Here is a 15,476-nt window from a genome sequence, read left to right as displayed (position 1 = left end):
GAGACAAAAATGGTCATTTCATAATGATTAAGGGGACACTGAATCAAGAAGACATAACAATTCTTATTATATATGCAACAAACCAAGGAGCTCCAAAATATATTATATAAGATAGCTATTTATTGACCTAAAAACAAAAACTGATAAAAATCAATCATACTTGGAGACCTCAATACACCGCTGACAGCTCTAGAGAGTTCATCCAAACAGAAAATCAATAAAGATATATTAGCCTTAAACAAAACACTAAAGCAACTGGATATGATAATCGTCTACAGGACATTTCATCCTAAAGTGTCAGATTTTTCTCTAGTGTACATGGAACATTTTCAAGAATTGTCCATATGTTGGGCCACAAAAATAACATCAGCAAAATCAGAAAAATCAGAATTGTACCAAGCATATTTTCTGATCATAAAGCCTTGAAACTAGAATTCAACTGCAAAAAAGAGAAAAAAACCCCACAAAAATGTGGAAACTAAACAACATACTTTTAAAAAAATGAACGGGTCAAAGAAGAAATAAGTGCAGAGATCAAAAGATATATATATATACAAATGAAAGTGACAATATGACAAATCAGAATCTCTGGAATGCAGCAAAAGCAGTAAAAAGAGGGAAGTTCATATCACTTCAGGCCTATATGAACAAACAAGAGAGAGCCCAAGTAAACCACTTAATTTCACAGTTTAAGAAACTAGAAAAAGAAGAATAAAGACAACCCAAAACCAGTCGAAGAAAGGAAATGATAAAAATCAGAGCAGAAATAAATGAAATAGAGAACAGAAAAACTATAGAAAAAATCAATAAAACAAGGAGCTGGTTCTTTGAAAAGATCAACAAAATTGACAAACCCTTGGCAAGACTCACCGAGGAAAAGAGAGAAAGGACTCATATAAACAAAATCCAAAATGAAAGAGAAGAAATCACCACTGACATCATAGATATACAAAGAATTATTATAGAATACTATTAAAAACTATATGCCACCAAATTCAACAATCAAGAAGAAATGGATTAATTCCTAGAACAATACAACCTTCCTAGACTGAGTCAAGAAGAAGCAGAAAGCCTAAACAGACCAATTAGCAGGGAGGAAATAGAAAAATCTATTAAAAACCTCCCCCAAAATAAAAGTCCAGGCCCAGACGGTTATACTAGTGAATTCTATCAAACATTCAAAGAAGACTTGGTTCCTATACTACTCAAAGTCTTCCAAAAAATTGAAGAAGAAGCAATACTTCTTAACACATTTTATGAGGCTAACATAACCCTCATACTGAGACCTGGCAAGGACGGCACAAAAAAAGAAAACTACAGACCAATATCTCTAATGAATACAGATGCTAAAATACTGAACAAAATACTAGCACAACAACAATTGAATACCACAACATATTAAAAAAATAATACATCATGATCAAGTGGGATTCATCCCAGAATCTCAAGGACGGTTCAACATTCGTAAAACAGTTACCGTAATACACCATATCAACAAAACAAAGAACAAAAACCACATGATCTTATCAATAGATGCAGAAAAGGCATTCGATAAAAAACAACACAACTTTATGTTTAAGACACTCAACAAAATGGGTATAGAAGGAAAATATCTCAACATGATAAAGTCCATATATGATAAACCATCAGCCAACATCATATTAAATGGCATAAAAATGAGGACTTTCACCCTTAAATCAGGAACAAGACAGGATTGTCCACTCCCTTCACTCTTATTTAATGTGGTGCTATAAGTTCTAGCCCGAGGAATCAGACAAGATAAAGAAATAAAAGGCATCTATATCAAAAAGAAGAAGTATGGTGGTTCCTCAAAAAAAAATTGAAAATAGAACTACTTTATGACCCAGCAATCCCTCTACTGGGTTTATACCCCAAAACTCAAAAACATTGATATATAAAGACACATGCAGCCCCATGTTCATTGTATTATTCCATATGTAAGTGGGACATAAAAACGAAACTAAGAGACATGGACAAGAGTGTGGTGGTTACGGGGTGGGGGGGGAGGACGAGGGGAAGGGGTAGGTGGAGGGGCACAAAGAAAACCAGATAGAAGGTGATGGAGGACAATCTGCCTTTGGGTGATGTGTATGCAACATAATTGAATGACAAGATAATCTGGACATGTTTTCTTTGTACATATGTACCCTGATTTATTGATGTCACCCCATTAAAGTTAATAAAAATTAAAAAAAAATGATTGTTCTTAAATTAATTTGTAATCCACTTTGGTCCTGGGAGGTGGTTTTTGGAATGTCCACGTACTCCAGCTCCATCTTTCTTATAGCCTCTTAGTCAGACCAGGGGCTTTGGAGTCAGATAGCAGTGCGCCTTGTCCCAGTTCTGCTTCTCGCAGACAAAAACGTAGCAAGTTACTGAGCTTTTCCAAAGCTTTATTTTCTCAGCTCTGTGGTCCAGAAGGGTCCTGAGCAAAAGTGCTTGTATTGTCTGAAATATGGGGTTTGTCACCTTCCTGGTACATGGATGCTTTTCATTCACCCACCTAGAAGCTTTTTGTTTTTAAAAAAAATCACATGTGCTGAAGTATTTTTAAAGAGTATTATATAAATTGTATTTACCTGTAGTATATAGGTTTATACTTATATTTAGTCAGTAGCTTTTAAAATTGACTAATTTTATGAGACTCTTTTTATTACTGTTGCATTCTTTGTGCTTAGAATACTACATGCAAACATAACAGTTTTGAATGCTATATTTGTTATGCTATATTTGTTCAATGAATTTTGGTAAGTAATAAATATCAGTCATATAAATTTCTATCACTTTAAAGATTATTTTGATTACATGATGAAATTCACCTTTCAGTAAGTCATGTTTGGCCTGACTAGGTGGTGGTACAGTGGATAGAGCATTGGACTGGGATACAGAGGATCCAGGTTTGAAACCCCAAGGTCACTGGCATGGGTTCATATAGCTTGAGTGCGGGCTCACTAGCTTGAGAATGGGGTCACCAGCTTGAGCGTGCGATCATAGACATGACTCCATGGTCACTGGCTTGAGCCGAAAGGTCACTGGCTTAAAGCCCAAGGTTGCTGGATTGAGCACAAGGTCATTAGATTGAGCAAGGGGTCACCTGCTCTGCTGTAGCCCCCTGGTTAAGGAACATATGAAAAAGCAATCAACAAACAAGGAATTGAAACAAAGAATTGATGCTTCTCTCTGTCCCTTTCTGCCTGTCTGTCCCTATCTGTTCCTCTCTCTCTCTGTCTCTGTCTGTCTCTCTCTCTCTCTCTCTCTCTCTCACACACACACACACACACACACGTCATGTTTGCTTAGTCACTCCAATAAATTCAATAAAAAATTTTAAAAATAAAATGTTTGAGAATAGAATATTTACATAGTCTTAAAAATCAATAAAAAGAGAAAAGTTTAATGTAATCTTTATAGCTATATATGTATGTAAATTATATAAAATTTTATAGTGAGTATTTTCATAGGATGTGAAAAATTCACTCATTATTTTTTGCCTTTCATTAAAAGTGGTTTAAGTGAGTCAATTTTAAAACAAGAAGTTTCCTTAGCTATACAGCTCTACATACACAACAAAGAATAATATCCTAGAGTATAAGATGGTAATATAATAATGAATGTAATAGTATAACAGTAAATATTTAGTTGTATAAAAAATTGACTATATTATAATTAGAAATTCCTTCAGATTTGTTATTTTTGGTTGAAAGAACATTTTAAGTAATATTGTCCTGATCACTTGCCTAAATTCATGAAGAAAAATGTTTACTATTCCAACAAATTATTTAAGTGCAAAAAAATTAATGTAGACTATACAAGCTATGTATTATATTTTAAGTAATAAATTTCTATTTAAATACATTTATTTATTTAAACTAACAGAAAGCAAAATAAATTTAAAGTTAAACTTGAGTTAGTAAGGTTATCTTTGACACAGAAAATCGCACTTTTCAAATAAATGTAAATGAATACAAAGTCCTACTAGTTTAACCAAAAAATTTGAATTGATCTATATTCAGACCAAGACTAAAAATTCATATTTTACTACAGAATGTATAGAAAGAATTTGTTTTGAAGTTAATCACCCTGCTTTATCCATTGAGTTTACTGGCATTATTGTAAAAGGACCATTTAGTTTGTTAATGAATGAAATTAAATGAGTCTATTATTACAATTCATGAAGTCTTTATGTATTCATTAATAATGCAGCATATTTATTTACTGAAATGAAGTGCTTAACTTCAAAAATAGGAGGATGGAGGATAGGTTCTATCATAATTGAAATATCTGTAAATGTGCTTTCCTCAAAATTTCATAGCTAAACTTGTATCAAGTTAAAACATTTTTCACCCAAAAGCAGTGTTTTGAAAGTACGGTCTGTATACCATAGAAGGCGCACGTGCTGAGTTTAGAAATTACTTTGAAATACAATTTTTATTTTATAGTTTCACACTTAGTTGAATATGTATTTGAAAATACAACATTTATAATCACACATTAGATTTCATTGGTATTTTTTGGTTAGAATAAGAATAAATGAAACACTACCTTACCTAAAAGAAAAAAAATTAGGTTTATAACAGTCCCAGTAGCCCATGAATATAGAAGAAAGATGAATCTGATGGTCAAATGACTGAAGTTCAAGAAATCCTATTTTAAAATAGCTATAGCTTTTCTCTCTACATTTCAAATGCTTCTTAGTCAATGTAGAGTGGGATTAATTTCTAGTGGAGGCAGACCTGTACTTTATTATGCAGGAAGAGTATAGCAGAAATAAAATAATTAAAGAATGTGTATGAGCAGATAAATGACACATTTGAGATGTCATCCATCAGACAATATCAAAAGCACTTTATAATTATTATTTAAAACATTCTATTAACAAATTAAATTGCTTACTATCATGTTTACCATTTTGTAAGAATTCCAGAAGTGAAAATAACTCCCTGTAGACCTTTTTACTTCTATTTAATCCTAAAATGACAAGTAACAGTGTTTGTTTTTTAAAAATCCTTAAAAGACCAGTTTGGTTTTTATTTATTAATTTTAATGGAGTGACATAGATCAATCAGGGTACATAGTTTCAGAGAAAACATCTCCAGGTTATTTTGACATTTGATTATGTTGCATACCCATCACTCAAATTCAAATTGTCTTCCATCACCTTCTATCTGGTTTTCTTTGTGCCCCTTCCCTTCCCCCACCTCCTCCCTCTCTTTCTTCCCCCCCAACCACGACACTCTTGTCCATGTCCCTGAGTCTCATTTTTATGTTCCATCTATGTATGGAAACATACAGTTCTTACTTTTTTCTGATTTACTTATTTCACTCCATATATTATCAAGGTCCATCCATGTTGTTATAAATGATCCGATGTCATCATTTCTTATGGCTGAGTAGTATTCCATAGTATATATGTACTACATCTTCTTTATCCAGTCATCTATTGAAGGGCTTTTTGGTTGTTTCCGTGTCTTGGCCATTGTGAACAATGCTGCAGTGAACATGGGGCTACATGTGTCTTTATGTACCAGTGTTTTTGAGTTATGGGGGTATATTCCCAGTAGAGGGATTGCTGGGTCATATGGTAGTTGTATTTTTAATTTTTTGAGGAGCCACCATACTTTCTTTCATAATGATTGTACTACTTTACATTCCCATCAACAGTGGATGAGGATTCCTTTTCCTCCACAGCCTCTCCAACACTTATTACCTGTCTTGTTGATGATAGCTAATCTAACAGGTGTGAGGTGGTTTTGATCACTGTAGTTTTGATTTGCATTTCTCTAATAGCTAATGAAGATGAGCATCTTTTCATATTTCTATTGGCCATTTGTATTTCTTCCTGGGAGAAGTGTCTGTTCATGTCCTCTTCCTATTTTTTATTGGACTGTTTTTTGTTTGTTGTTGAGTTTTATGAGTTATTTTTATATTTTAGATATTAGGCCCTTATCTGAGCTGTTGTTTGAAAATATCATCTCTCATTTAGTTGCCTGTCTGTTTGTTTTGTTGTCAGTTTCTTTTGCTGTGCAAAAGCTTCTTAGGCTGATGTAGTCCCATTCATTTATCTTTGCCTTCACTTCCCTTGCTTTTGGGGTCAAATTCATAAAGTGCTCTTTATAATCAGGTCCATGAATTTAGTACCTATGTTTTCTTCTATGTAATTTATTGTTTAGGTCTTTGATCCATTTTGAATTAATTTTAGTACAAGGGGACAAAAAAAACAGTTTTATCATATGACTATAAAATATTGATAATATTTTGGAAACTTATGAAAAATAATTGATTCTTTTAAGTAAGCTTGCTCTTTGGAACACAGCATTTCTGTTTCTTCCTTTTCCAATGACCAGTTTAGTTACTTTTTGAAATGTGGAAGACTCTATTCCAAATCATTATTTATTACTATATAATATGGGAGGTGTAAAAGGGCCCAACAGAAGGCAAAAAACGACTCACTTTCTACAATGAAATATTTCAGGGGATTGCAAAATAGATCTGGTCTATCTTTCTGATTTTTGTGTCCCCCAGGAAGAAAGACCAAGTTTTATCATTTAAGATTAACCTGAATAGAGAGCCCAAAAATAAACCCAAGCCTTCATGGTCAATTAATGTATGACAAAAGGGGCAAGAATATACACTGGGCTAAAGAAAGTCTATTCCATAAATGGTGTTGGGAAAATTGGACAGGTACATGCAAAACATGAAAATAGACCACCAGTTTACTCCATACACAAGAAAAAATTCAAAAATTTACTTAATTTTTTAAATGTAAAAATTACTTAAAAATGGATAAATTACTTAAATTTAAGTCATAAAAACACAAAAATCCTAGAATAAAACATAGGAGTAAAATCTCAGGCAACTCTTGGAGCAATATTTTTGCAAATATATCTCCTCGAGTAAAGGAAACAAAATAAAAATTAAACCCACAAAATAAATGAGAGAACTTACTTGCCAATTACACATTTGAAAGGGGGTTAATTTCAAAAATACATAAAAAACTTGTACAACTCAAAACCAAGAAGACAAACCAATTTTAAAAAATGGTCAAAGGACATGAATAGATATTTCTCCAAAGAGGACACACAGGCACTCAACACATGAAAAAATGTTCAACATCACTAATAATCAGAGAGATACAAATTAAAACCATAATGAGATATTACCTCATACCTGTCAGAATGGCTGTCATCAATAAGTCAACAAACAAGTGCTAACCAGAATGTGGAAAAAAGGAACCCTCGTGTACTATTGGTGGGACTGCAGATTGGCATAGCCAGTATGGAAAACAGTATGGAGTTTCCTCAGTAAATTAAAAATGGAACTTCCTTCTTACCCAGGAATCCCCATTTGGGGAATATATCCTAAGAATCTGAAACATTAATTCAAAAGAATATATGCAGTGTTTTTTATAGTAGCCAAGATGTTGAAACAGCCCAAGTGCCCATCAGTAGATGAGTGGATAAAAAAGCTGTCATACATTTCCACCATGGAGTATTACTTGACCATAAAAAAAAAAAATTAACCTTTTGTGACAGCATGGATGAACATGAAGATTATTATGCTAAGTATACTAAGTGAAATATGCCAGCCAAAGAAATACCATATGATCCCACTTATATGTTGAATCTAATGAACAAAATAAACTAACAAACAAAATAGAAACAGGGACATGGATACATGGAACAGACTGAGAGCTATCAGAGAGGAGGGGTTTTGGGGGACTAGGTCAAAGAATGTGAAGGGATTAAATAAAAATACATATATACACACAGACAGTGACAACAGTGTGGTAATAGCCATAGGGAAATGGGGGGTGGTGGTAGGCTGAGCTGGGCAAAAAGGAGACAATGGGGGGGGGCTTTGCATAGGACAATGGGTGCAGGATGCAGTGTGACGGTGGTGTTTTATTGAGCTGTATACACTTGAAAGCTATAGCCCCAATAAACTCAACAAATAAAAATAGAATTGTAATTCCAAAAAAAAAGGAGTGCCTGAGAATCTGATCTTACCCAAAAGTCAGAGAGCCCTCATCTGCACTCTCTGCAGGAATGGAGATTAACCCTAAACATACATAGATAGCAATTCTCACCATTGTCAACTCCCAAGAACAATGCAATATATAGTTACAAGATCTGGAATTTAGTGTGGTAGGATAAATTTATATATGATCCATTAAATTTATAAGTCTAAAGATTATTTTATCTTTAAGTTCCATATAATGCTATGTTAAGTAAGAATAATCTCCATAACTATAGCAACATTCTATTATACTTGCGGACAATGTTATTAATACATTATATATGACTGTGCCATTGGAATTTTAGTCTGGTTCCTTTTGTAGATGCAGACATTGACATAGAATTAGTGAAGTCACTTTCTCATGTATAGAATATCTAAAGTCTGGATACCTCCAAGGACAAAAGAAAATAATACTTTTTAAGTTGTGTGATTTTTGTCTAGAATATTGTTATTTGTGCTCTCATTTCATCTTCACAAACTTTTTTCAGATAGGTTCCATTATTCCCATATACAGACATACAGAAACTAAAATCAGACATGAGAAGTAACATGGTAAATAAAACATGAGGGTGACAGAGCTATGATTAACCTTTGACCTGTGTGTCACCTGCATGACTTCCCCATACTAATTTATCAATAGTACCTGTAATCTTATATATATTAGAATTTGATGATTTCAAGAAACTGGTTCAGAATAGATTACAGGTTTTAATGGCAGATATTACGTCGAAATCCTCCAGACACACAATCTTACCTAAACCTCAGAACAACCCTGTGAAGAAGCATAGTTTGACTTTTAAAATAAATATTTTTAAAGTAAAAAAAAATTAGATTACTTTGTTATAAAATTGTAAAACACTTTATAACTTTGAATTCATGGCTGTTGCATATTCCATAATGATAGCTTTGGATCTTTTCTAAACTTCACCATCTACATTTAAATATTAATGCAATTAAATAAAATTAAGTGAAAAATCCAGGGATGTTAATTACTATAAACAAATATATCTTAAGATGATTCCATTATAATGTGTTAAAATTCAGCTGTTAGTTTGGTAAACCTTTGAATAACCCTAGTAAATCAATAGTTTAATGAAAAATCATCAATTATACTCATTATCAGTATAATACATTGCTTAGAAATTTTCAATAAATGTATCATTATAATTTAGTGAGCAACAATGATAAAATTTATGTAAATATAGAATAAAGAAAAATATTTCTAAAGCAGGCCGACAGTCTATTTATCTTATATATTGCATGTTTTTTGAAATTTTCTTGTTTTTAAAATTATATGATTTTAAATGTAGGTAAGATGCATTAAAGGAAATTATATATAAAAGAGTTATAAGTTTAAAAGAGCTGTTTTTCATTGATACATAAAGATACATGTAGCCCCATGTTCACTGCAGCATTGTTCACAGTGGCCAAGACATGGAAACAACCAAAAAGCTCTTCAATAGACAACTGGATAAAGAAGATGTGGCACATATACACTATGGAATACTACTCAGCCATAAGAAATAATGACATCGGATTTTACAACAAAATGGTGAGATCTTGATAACATTATACGGAGTAAAATAAGTAAATCAGAAAAAAACTAAGAACTGCATGATTCCATACACAGGTGGGACATAAAAAACGAGACTAAGAGACATGGACAAGAGTGTGGTGGTTATGGGGGGAGGAGGGAGGGAGAGGGGGAGGGAGAGGGGAAGGGGCACAAAGAAAACTAGATAGAAGGTGACAGAGGACAATCTGACTTTGGGTGACGGGTATGCAACATAATTGAATGACAAGATAACCTGGACATGTTTTCTTTGAACATATGTACCCTGATTTATTGATGTCACCCCATTAAAATTAATAAGAATTTTTTTTAAAAAGAGTTGTTTTTACACATGATATTTTGTTGTTTCTGAGAGATCTATTATGCAAGGTTATTGTCTAGTATATTAATACTCATAGTTCAATCCTTCAGAACTTTAGCTATAGAAAACATCTACATATGAGCACATTCGAGACTCTTAGTAGATTTAATTTATCTGAATATTCCCAAATTCCTGATCTACAAATAGTGAGGCTATTTTATGCCACTATGTTTTAGGGTCATTTATTAAGCAGTGAGAATGCCAGAAGATAAGTTCAGGCAATACATATACAGCACACATTAAAATATTATAGACATAATGTTTGTTGGGCAATAAGCATTTCTCATGGGCCCCTAATATTTATTCCATGGAAAGAGAATTCTGCTAACATTCTATTCTTGGATTTTCAACTTCCTTATTTACTCCTCCCTGCAAGAACTAGGGAGATGTCTGATTGCTAATGATGAGGTCATCATATGGATGCAGTTTTCCTAGCCAATCTCTTTTTTATTTTCAGAAGGATCTTTTAGTAGAGACCACAGGTTTTCTGTTGTTCTCAGCCAAGATGACCACCTTAACAGTGATTAGACAAGAGTGGGCTACTATGTTGGGCAAGTCTATTTAATTCTATAATTTATTATAAGGACATGCACTTACCTATAGATTTAAGCCACATGATATTTTACCCCATGTATTTCTTTTGTCTTATCTAGTGATAGAGAACTTAAGCAAATAAAAAAGAAATATTATTAATGAACACCCTCTCCTTCAAAAATATATTTAGTGAATGATGAACATATTTGCTAAAAACAGTCATATTTTGGGATAAAGTTAACAGTTTGAACCATATTGCAATGATGATATTTCACTGCTGATGACCTACATATTCAGCAATTTTATCAAAATTTTAACACTGTATGCAGTGTTAAATGATGGGAAGTTTTATTTTGTTTTGTTCTGTGTTTCTCAGACCACTATCACGTGGCAGAAATCTGGTAAGAATATTTTCCTGTTGAAAGGATGTGTTGTTAAATTTCATTTGACTTAGAGTAAGGGAATTGTTTTGAAAAGAATGGCCTGAAAACCATCTAAATAACACTAACTGATGAATTCTTAAAATATGCACTCCTAGATCCTGTGCTAGACATACTTGATCAACCTCAGGGTGTGGGATTCTAGAATTTGTATTCTAACAGGCTATCCAGTGATTCTTACCGAAAATACAATCTTATGCTACTTTTCAAGACAACGGAGATACACTCTCAATATACTCTGTGATAGTTAATGTTCAATCAGACTTTAGGTTGCTTTATGAAGTCTATTAACAGCCAGAGTTTAATCAGAAGATGATAAACAAGATAAACTATGCTTCAAGAGTTATGTAATATGACAAAGAAAAATGGTTAATGAATATTTACAATATGCTAAAGACTTTGACATGCATTTTGCAAGGCACCCCTCACTTTTCTTATAGCAGCTAGGAAAATATGTATTATTATCCCAACCTTAAGGACAAAGAAATCATCTTAAAAGAGAGTTCAAAAATTATTGTCAGTGCTGAAGCATTATAAATGAGAGGTGAGATTCAAAACTAGGTTTGTCTTCCTTTAAAGCTTAGCTCAACCATTAAATTTCTGAATTCTTTCTGTCGAAGAAACTAAGAATGTTAAGAGAAAAATACATACCATCCAAAACCAAAACGGGGATCTTAAAAATAATTTTGGATGCATATCCTGCCAGAAAGTGAATAAAGCAGTCTTAATTTCTTTATCCACTGGAATATTCAAAAAACTAAAGTAAGTTTACGTTTCTATAAAAGTGTCTTTTGTAACAAATAAGCCAAACATAATTTTTTAAAGATTTCTAATTTAATAGATATAGTCTTTAGCAAACAATTGTCATTATTTTTCACAATTACTATAGAAGAAATTTTCCTATATAGTTCTAGATAATATATAAGACCCTTGGATACTTGATAACCTTGAACTGATAAAATAACTAGATATAACGTATCTCTCATTCTTGGTATATAATGAAGAAACATCTTTTAAATAAAAAGCTATCTTTGAGAAGAAGACTTTGTGAAATTTTACAGGAGAGAAGAAAATAATGATAACATGAGTTACAAATATGAAAGTACAATTAATAAGAGCTTAGAGATGAAAATCATACTTGTTATCTTGTCTAAAGAAATGTACTAAGTCAACATGAAAGCATTTACCTACAGTTTTGTATGTCTAATTTCTTTCTGACAATTTTAAACATTTTTATGAAACTGTAACTCCTTTGATACTTGCCAACTGTGCCATAGCAATATCTATAATTTTCTGTAAAAATATTAAAGTAAAATATATAGTTTCTCCAGGTTTCTTGAAAACTATTAATATCATTCATTTTATAAATTTTACTTTTAATTTTTGTGTATGAAATTCTTGTGTATTACTCTCTTAAATATGTCATCATGAGGAGTAAATGGGGCAAAGAAGGGTGACATAGTTGCGAATACATTTTTTTAAAAGATAACTTGTAAATGGACAGTGAGACACCTGTGTTGTCAGTCTATGGAGTTAACATGTTTAAAATGATATAATGAGTTGAAGGAACAGAAAATGCAGTTTGGATAAATTGATTTCAATTTTTTCTGCTATCAATGTTGGAAAGTCAAAGCGGCATATATTTTAAAAATCACTGACTTTTGCAGAAATAGATATAAATTAATTAAAATTTTAAAAGAAGTTTGTCTTTAACAATGATAAAATTAAAGCAATCTATAACCTTACTGTCACAACTCTTACATGACCTAAAACGCTAGTCTATCAAATAATTAATTCACTAAATTTTTCTTTTGTTTCACTTCTGTGTATACTTGGAATTTTATATGAGTAGTTAAGAAAAAATAACAATTATGAACATCCATGAAGTGTAGTGAAACCTATGATGATGTTCAACTGATATCTAAGTAACTTGTGTGCATTCTGATGAAACTTATTTGTCTTATTATACACTAAGTTACATAAAAGCAGAAACCTACTTCTGTATTTCACAAGACAATTCAAGAGAATAAACAGTGAATTGACAAACTTTTGTAAATTAAAATTATATTCATTTTCACAGCACAGAGAGGAGGGATTAAAATTGTCATAAGATACTTTATAAATTCCCTGTACACCAAAACTCAATTAGGCAAACAAACCAACAACCTAAGATTTTTGTGGCTTAATAATAAACATCTTCAAAGGTAACATTTTGATATTCTTCTCCTATGAATTCAGTTTTAGGATGACTGTGATGGAGTTGCATTTTTAAAAAATAAACCACTTACTGTATTCTCACAATTTACTTGGTAAACTGGAGTCCAACATGAGATTTAATAATATGCCAAACACTGAAAATGCAATGATGTTGAAAACCACTACATGTTGAGTTGCTGTTACCTTATCGCCTTCAGAGAATGTGATTCCATCCACAGCTCTTTTCCAGGTGATTTCCGGAATAGGCTCGCCTTCCGCTTCACACTGGAGTGTGACTTCACCATTCTCATGTGTGGTTTTATTTTTAAGCTGTATTATGTGAGGCTGTACTGTAAAGAATATATACATTACTCAATTTGTATTGGAGGAAAATGTTATTATTTAGACATAAAAGCCATGATGGACATGTAAGTCCACATTTGTGTAGTATGGGGTTGTTAACTGTGTAGCAGTGACGGCAGCATGCTTTTTGCTTGGAAGTGGTGTCAAGAGAGTTGCAAAGAACAGCTGAAAAAATTTCAGAAAGAGATTCTCCTCAACTATCATTATAAAATAATGTGAATTGGCTTAGACACCAACATACAAATTATAATTCCTTCCAAAATCTTGCCTGTATAAGAGCCACGTATTTATTTCTTCTTGTAAACCACAAATTAAAATTTCTTATTTTTTAAGCCATATGTGTACATGGGTGTATGTCTTTATGGGTGTGTACATAAAATCCACTTAGTGAGTGGCTATCTCTTAAGCTATTAAAAACAAGTTTGCCAAAGAGAAAAAATAATGACTGTGTCCTGAATTTGTACTAAGCATAATTATGTAAAACATTTAAAATATTTATGAAGATGCATAAATGTTTTTTATTTATATTATCCTAGTTGATATATTTTGACCTTGTTTATCTTAGCAACATTATTAGGCATTGTAGCTAAGTATTTCTTTATAATTATAACTTCTTTAAAAAGGAAAATCATTATATCTACTAACATAAATTAACTTAATATCAAAAATTATGTCTACCCATAAATTTACATAATACCACAGAGCTTCATATTTGTAAACTTTTTATTATCTGCATTTATTAATTATTTTTGTTAGAATCTAAAAGTGATAAAACCCAGCACTTGTTATTTAAGGACAAGTAAAAGGTAATTTTAAATATTTAAGTGCAATTAATCATAGGATACACATAAGTTTTTTTAATCTTAGAAACTTAGATTCCTGATATCAAAATATAGTATACATATTTTTTAACAATTTAGTATTTACTCCATTGGCTTAACGGAGTTAGTTACATTTCTTCTCTATATATTTTGTGTCAAACACAATACTAATTTGTTTAGTGTTACTATCCAAAATTGATTATATTAGTAATATAATATAAAAAATTTCATGCATTTTTTCTATTTGAAAATATAAAAATATTAGAATCTTTATTTATATCTGTTCTCACTCACTGAAACCCTAAAAAATAACAAGTAAATAGGTAGATTGAGAACATTACACTTTGGAATTATCTCAGGCACCATCATTTCTAATTAATTAATTGTTTACACTGAGTCATATTTATTTAATGTTTTAGATTGTAAAGAGACTTTTTAAGTGGGGAATACAGCTGAAACTAATTACAGTATAGGATTTCTGTAATTTTTAATAATTTTGTTTGTTTACTCTTTCCTCTATGTAAACAATCTTCTCCTGGTTCTTAGCTTTGCTGGCATCTCATCTTGAAAGATTTTTGTGTAGACACATCTAATCATTATCCTTCTCAGTAACTGTCCAACACCATGCTATCTAAAATAATAGCCCCCTAAGACTATACTGTCAGGGATCATTTCTATAGTTTGTTACTAAAATAATAACCCCCTGGCCTGACTGGTGGTGGCACAGTGGATGGATTGTCAATCTGGAATGTTGAATTCCCAGGTTCGAGACCCTGAAGTCACTAGCTTGAGCATGAGATTACCGGCTTCAGTGCTGGGTCACTGGCTTGAGCACTGGATCATCAACATTTCCCAAGGTCACTGGCATGAGTCCAAAGGTCGCTGGCTTGAAGCCCAAGGTTTCTGGCTTGAGCCAAAGGTCATTGGCTTGGTCAAAGTGTCAATGGCTTGTCTGGCAACCCCCAGCCAAGGTATGTATGAGAAGCAATCAATGAACAACTAAAAGGGATATAACTATGAGTTGGTGCTTCTCATCTCTCTCCCTTTTCTCTTTCTCAAAAAATAAAAATAAAAAATAAAATAGTAGCTCTCTTTACCCAACACTACCAGATTTATTCATTTTCACTTAGAATATTTTGCTATTCCAATTT

The 15,476-nt window shown here is 32.2% G+C and overlaps 1 protein-coding gene and 1 pseudogene across 2 annotated transcripts in view; one reads left to right on the top strand and one right to left on the bottom strand.

Moving 5' to 3' along the window:
• Nucleotides 1-15,476, bottom strand: part of NCAM2 (neural cell adhesion molecule 2) — a 562,390-nt gene that overhangs the window by 196,913 nt on the left and 350,001 nt on the right. For both annotated transcript variants that reach the window (XM_066369923.1, XM_066369924.1), the window contains exon 8: nt 13,346-13,491. In XM_066369923.1, the coding sequence (XP_066226020.1) occupies nt 13,346-13,491 (146 nt within the window). The remainder of the gene's footprint in view (nt 1-13,345; nt 13,492-15,476) is intronic.
• Nucleotides 14,975-15,089, top strand: LOC136396360 (small nucleolar RNA U3; annotated as a pseudogene).

The sequence above is a fragment of the Saccopteryx leptura genome, chromosome 2 (assembly GCF_036850995.1).
Source record: "Saccopteryx leptura isolate mSacLep1 chromosome 2, mSacLep1_pri_phased_curated, whole genome shotgun sequence".
NCBI classification, from domain to species: Eukaryota; Metazoa; Chordata; class Mammalia; order Chiroptera; family Emballonuridae; genus Saccopteryx; species Saccopteryx leptura.
The sequence above is the reverse complement of the archived record's forward strand: the minus strand, read 5'-3'. Positions and strand labels throughout refer to the sequence as shown.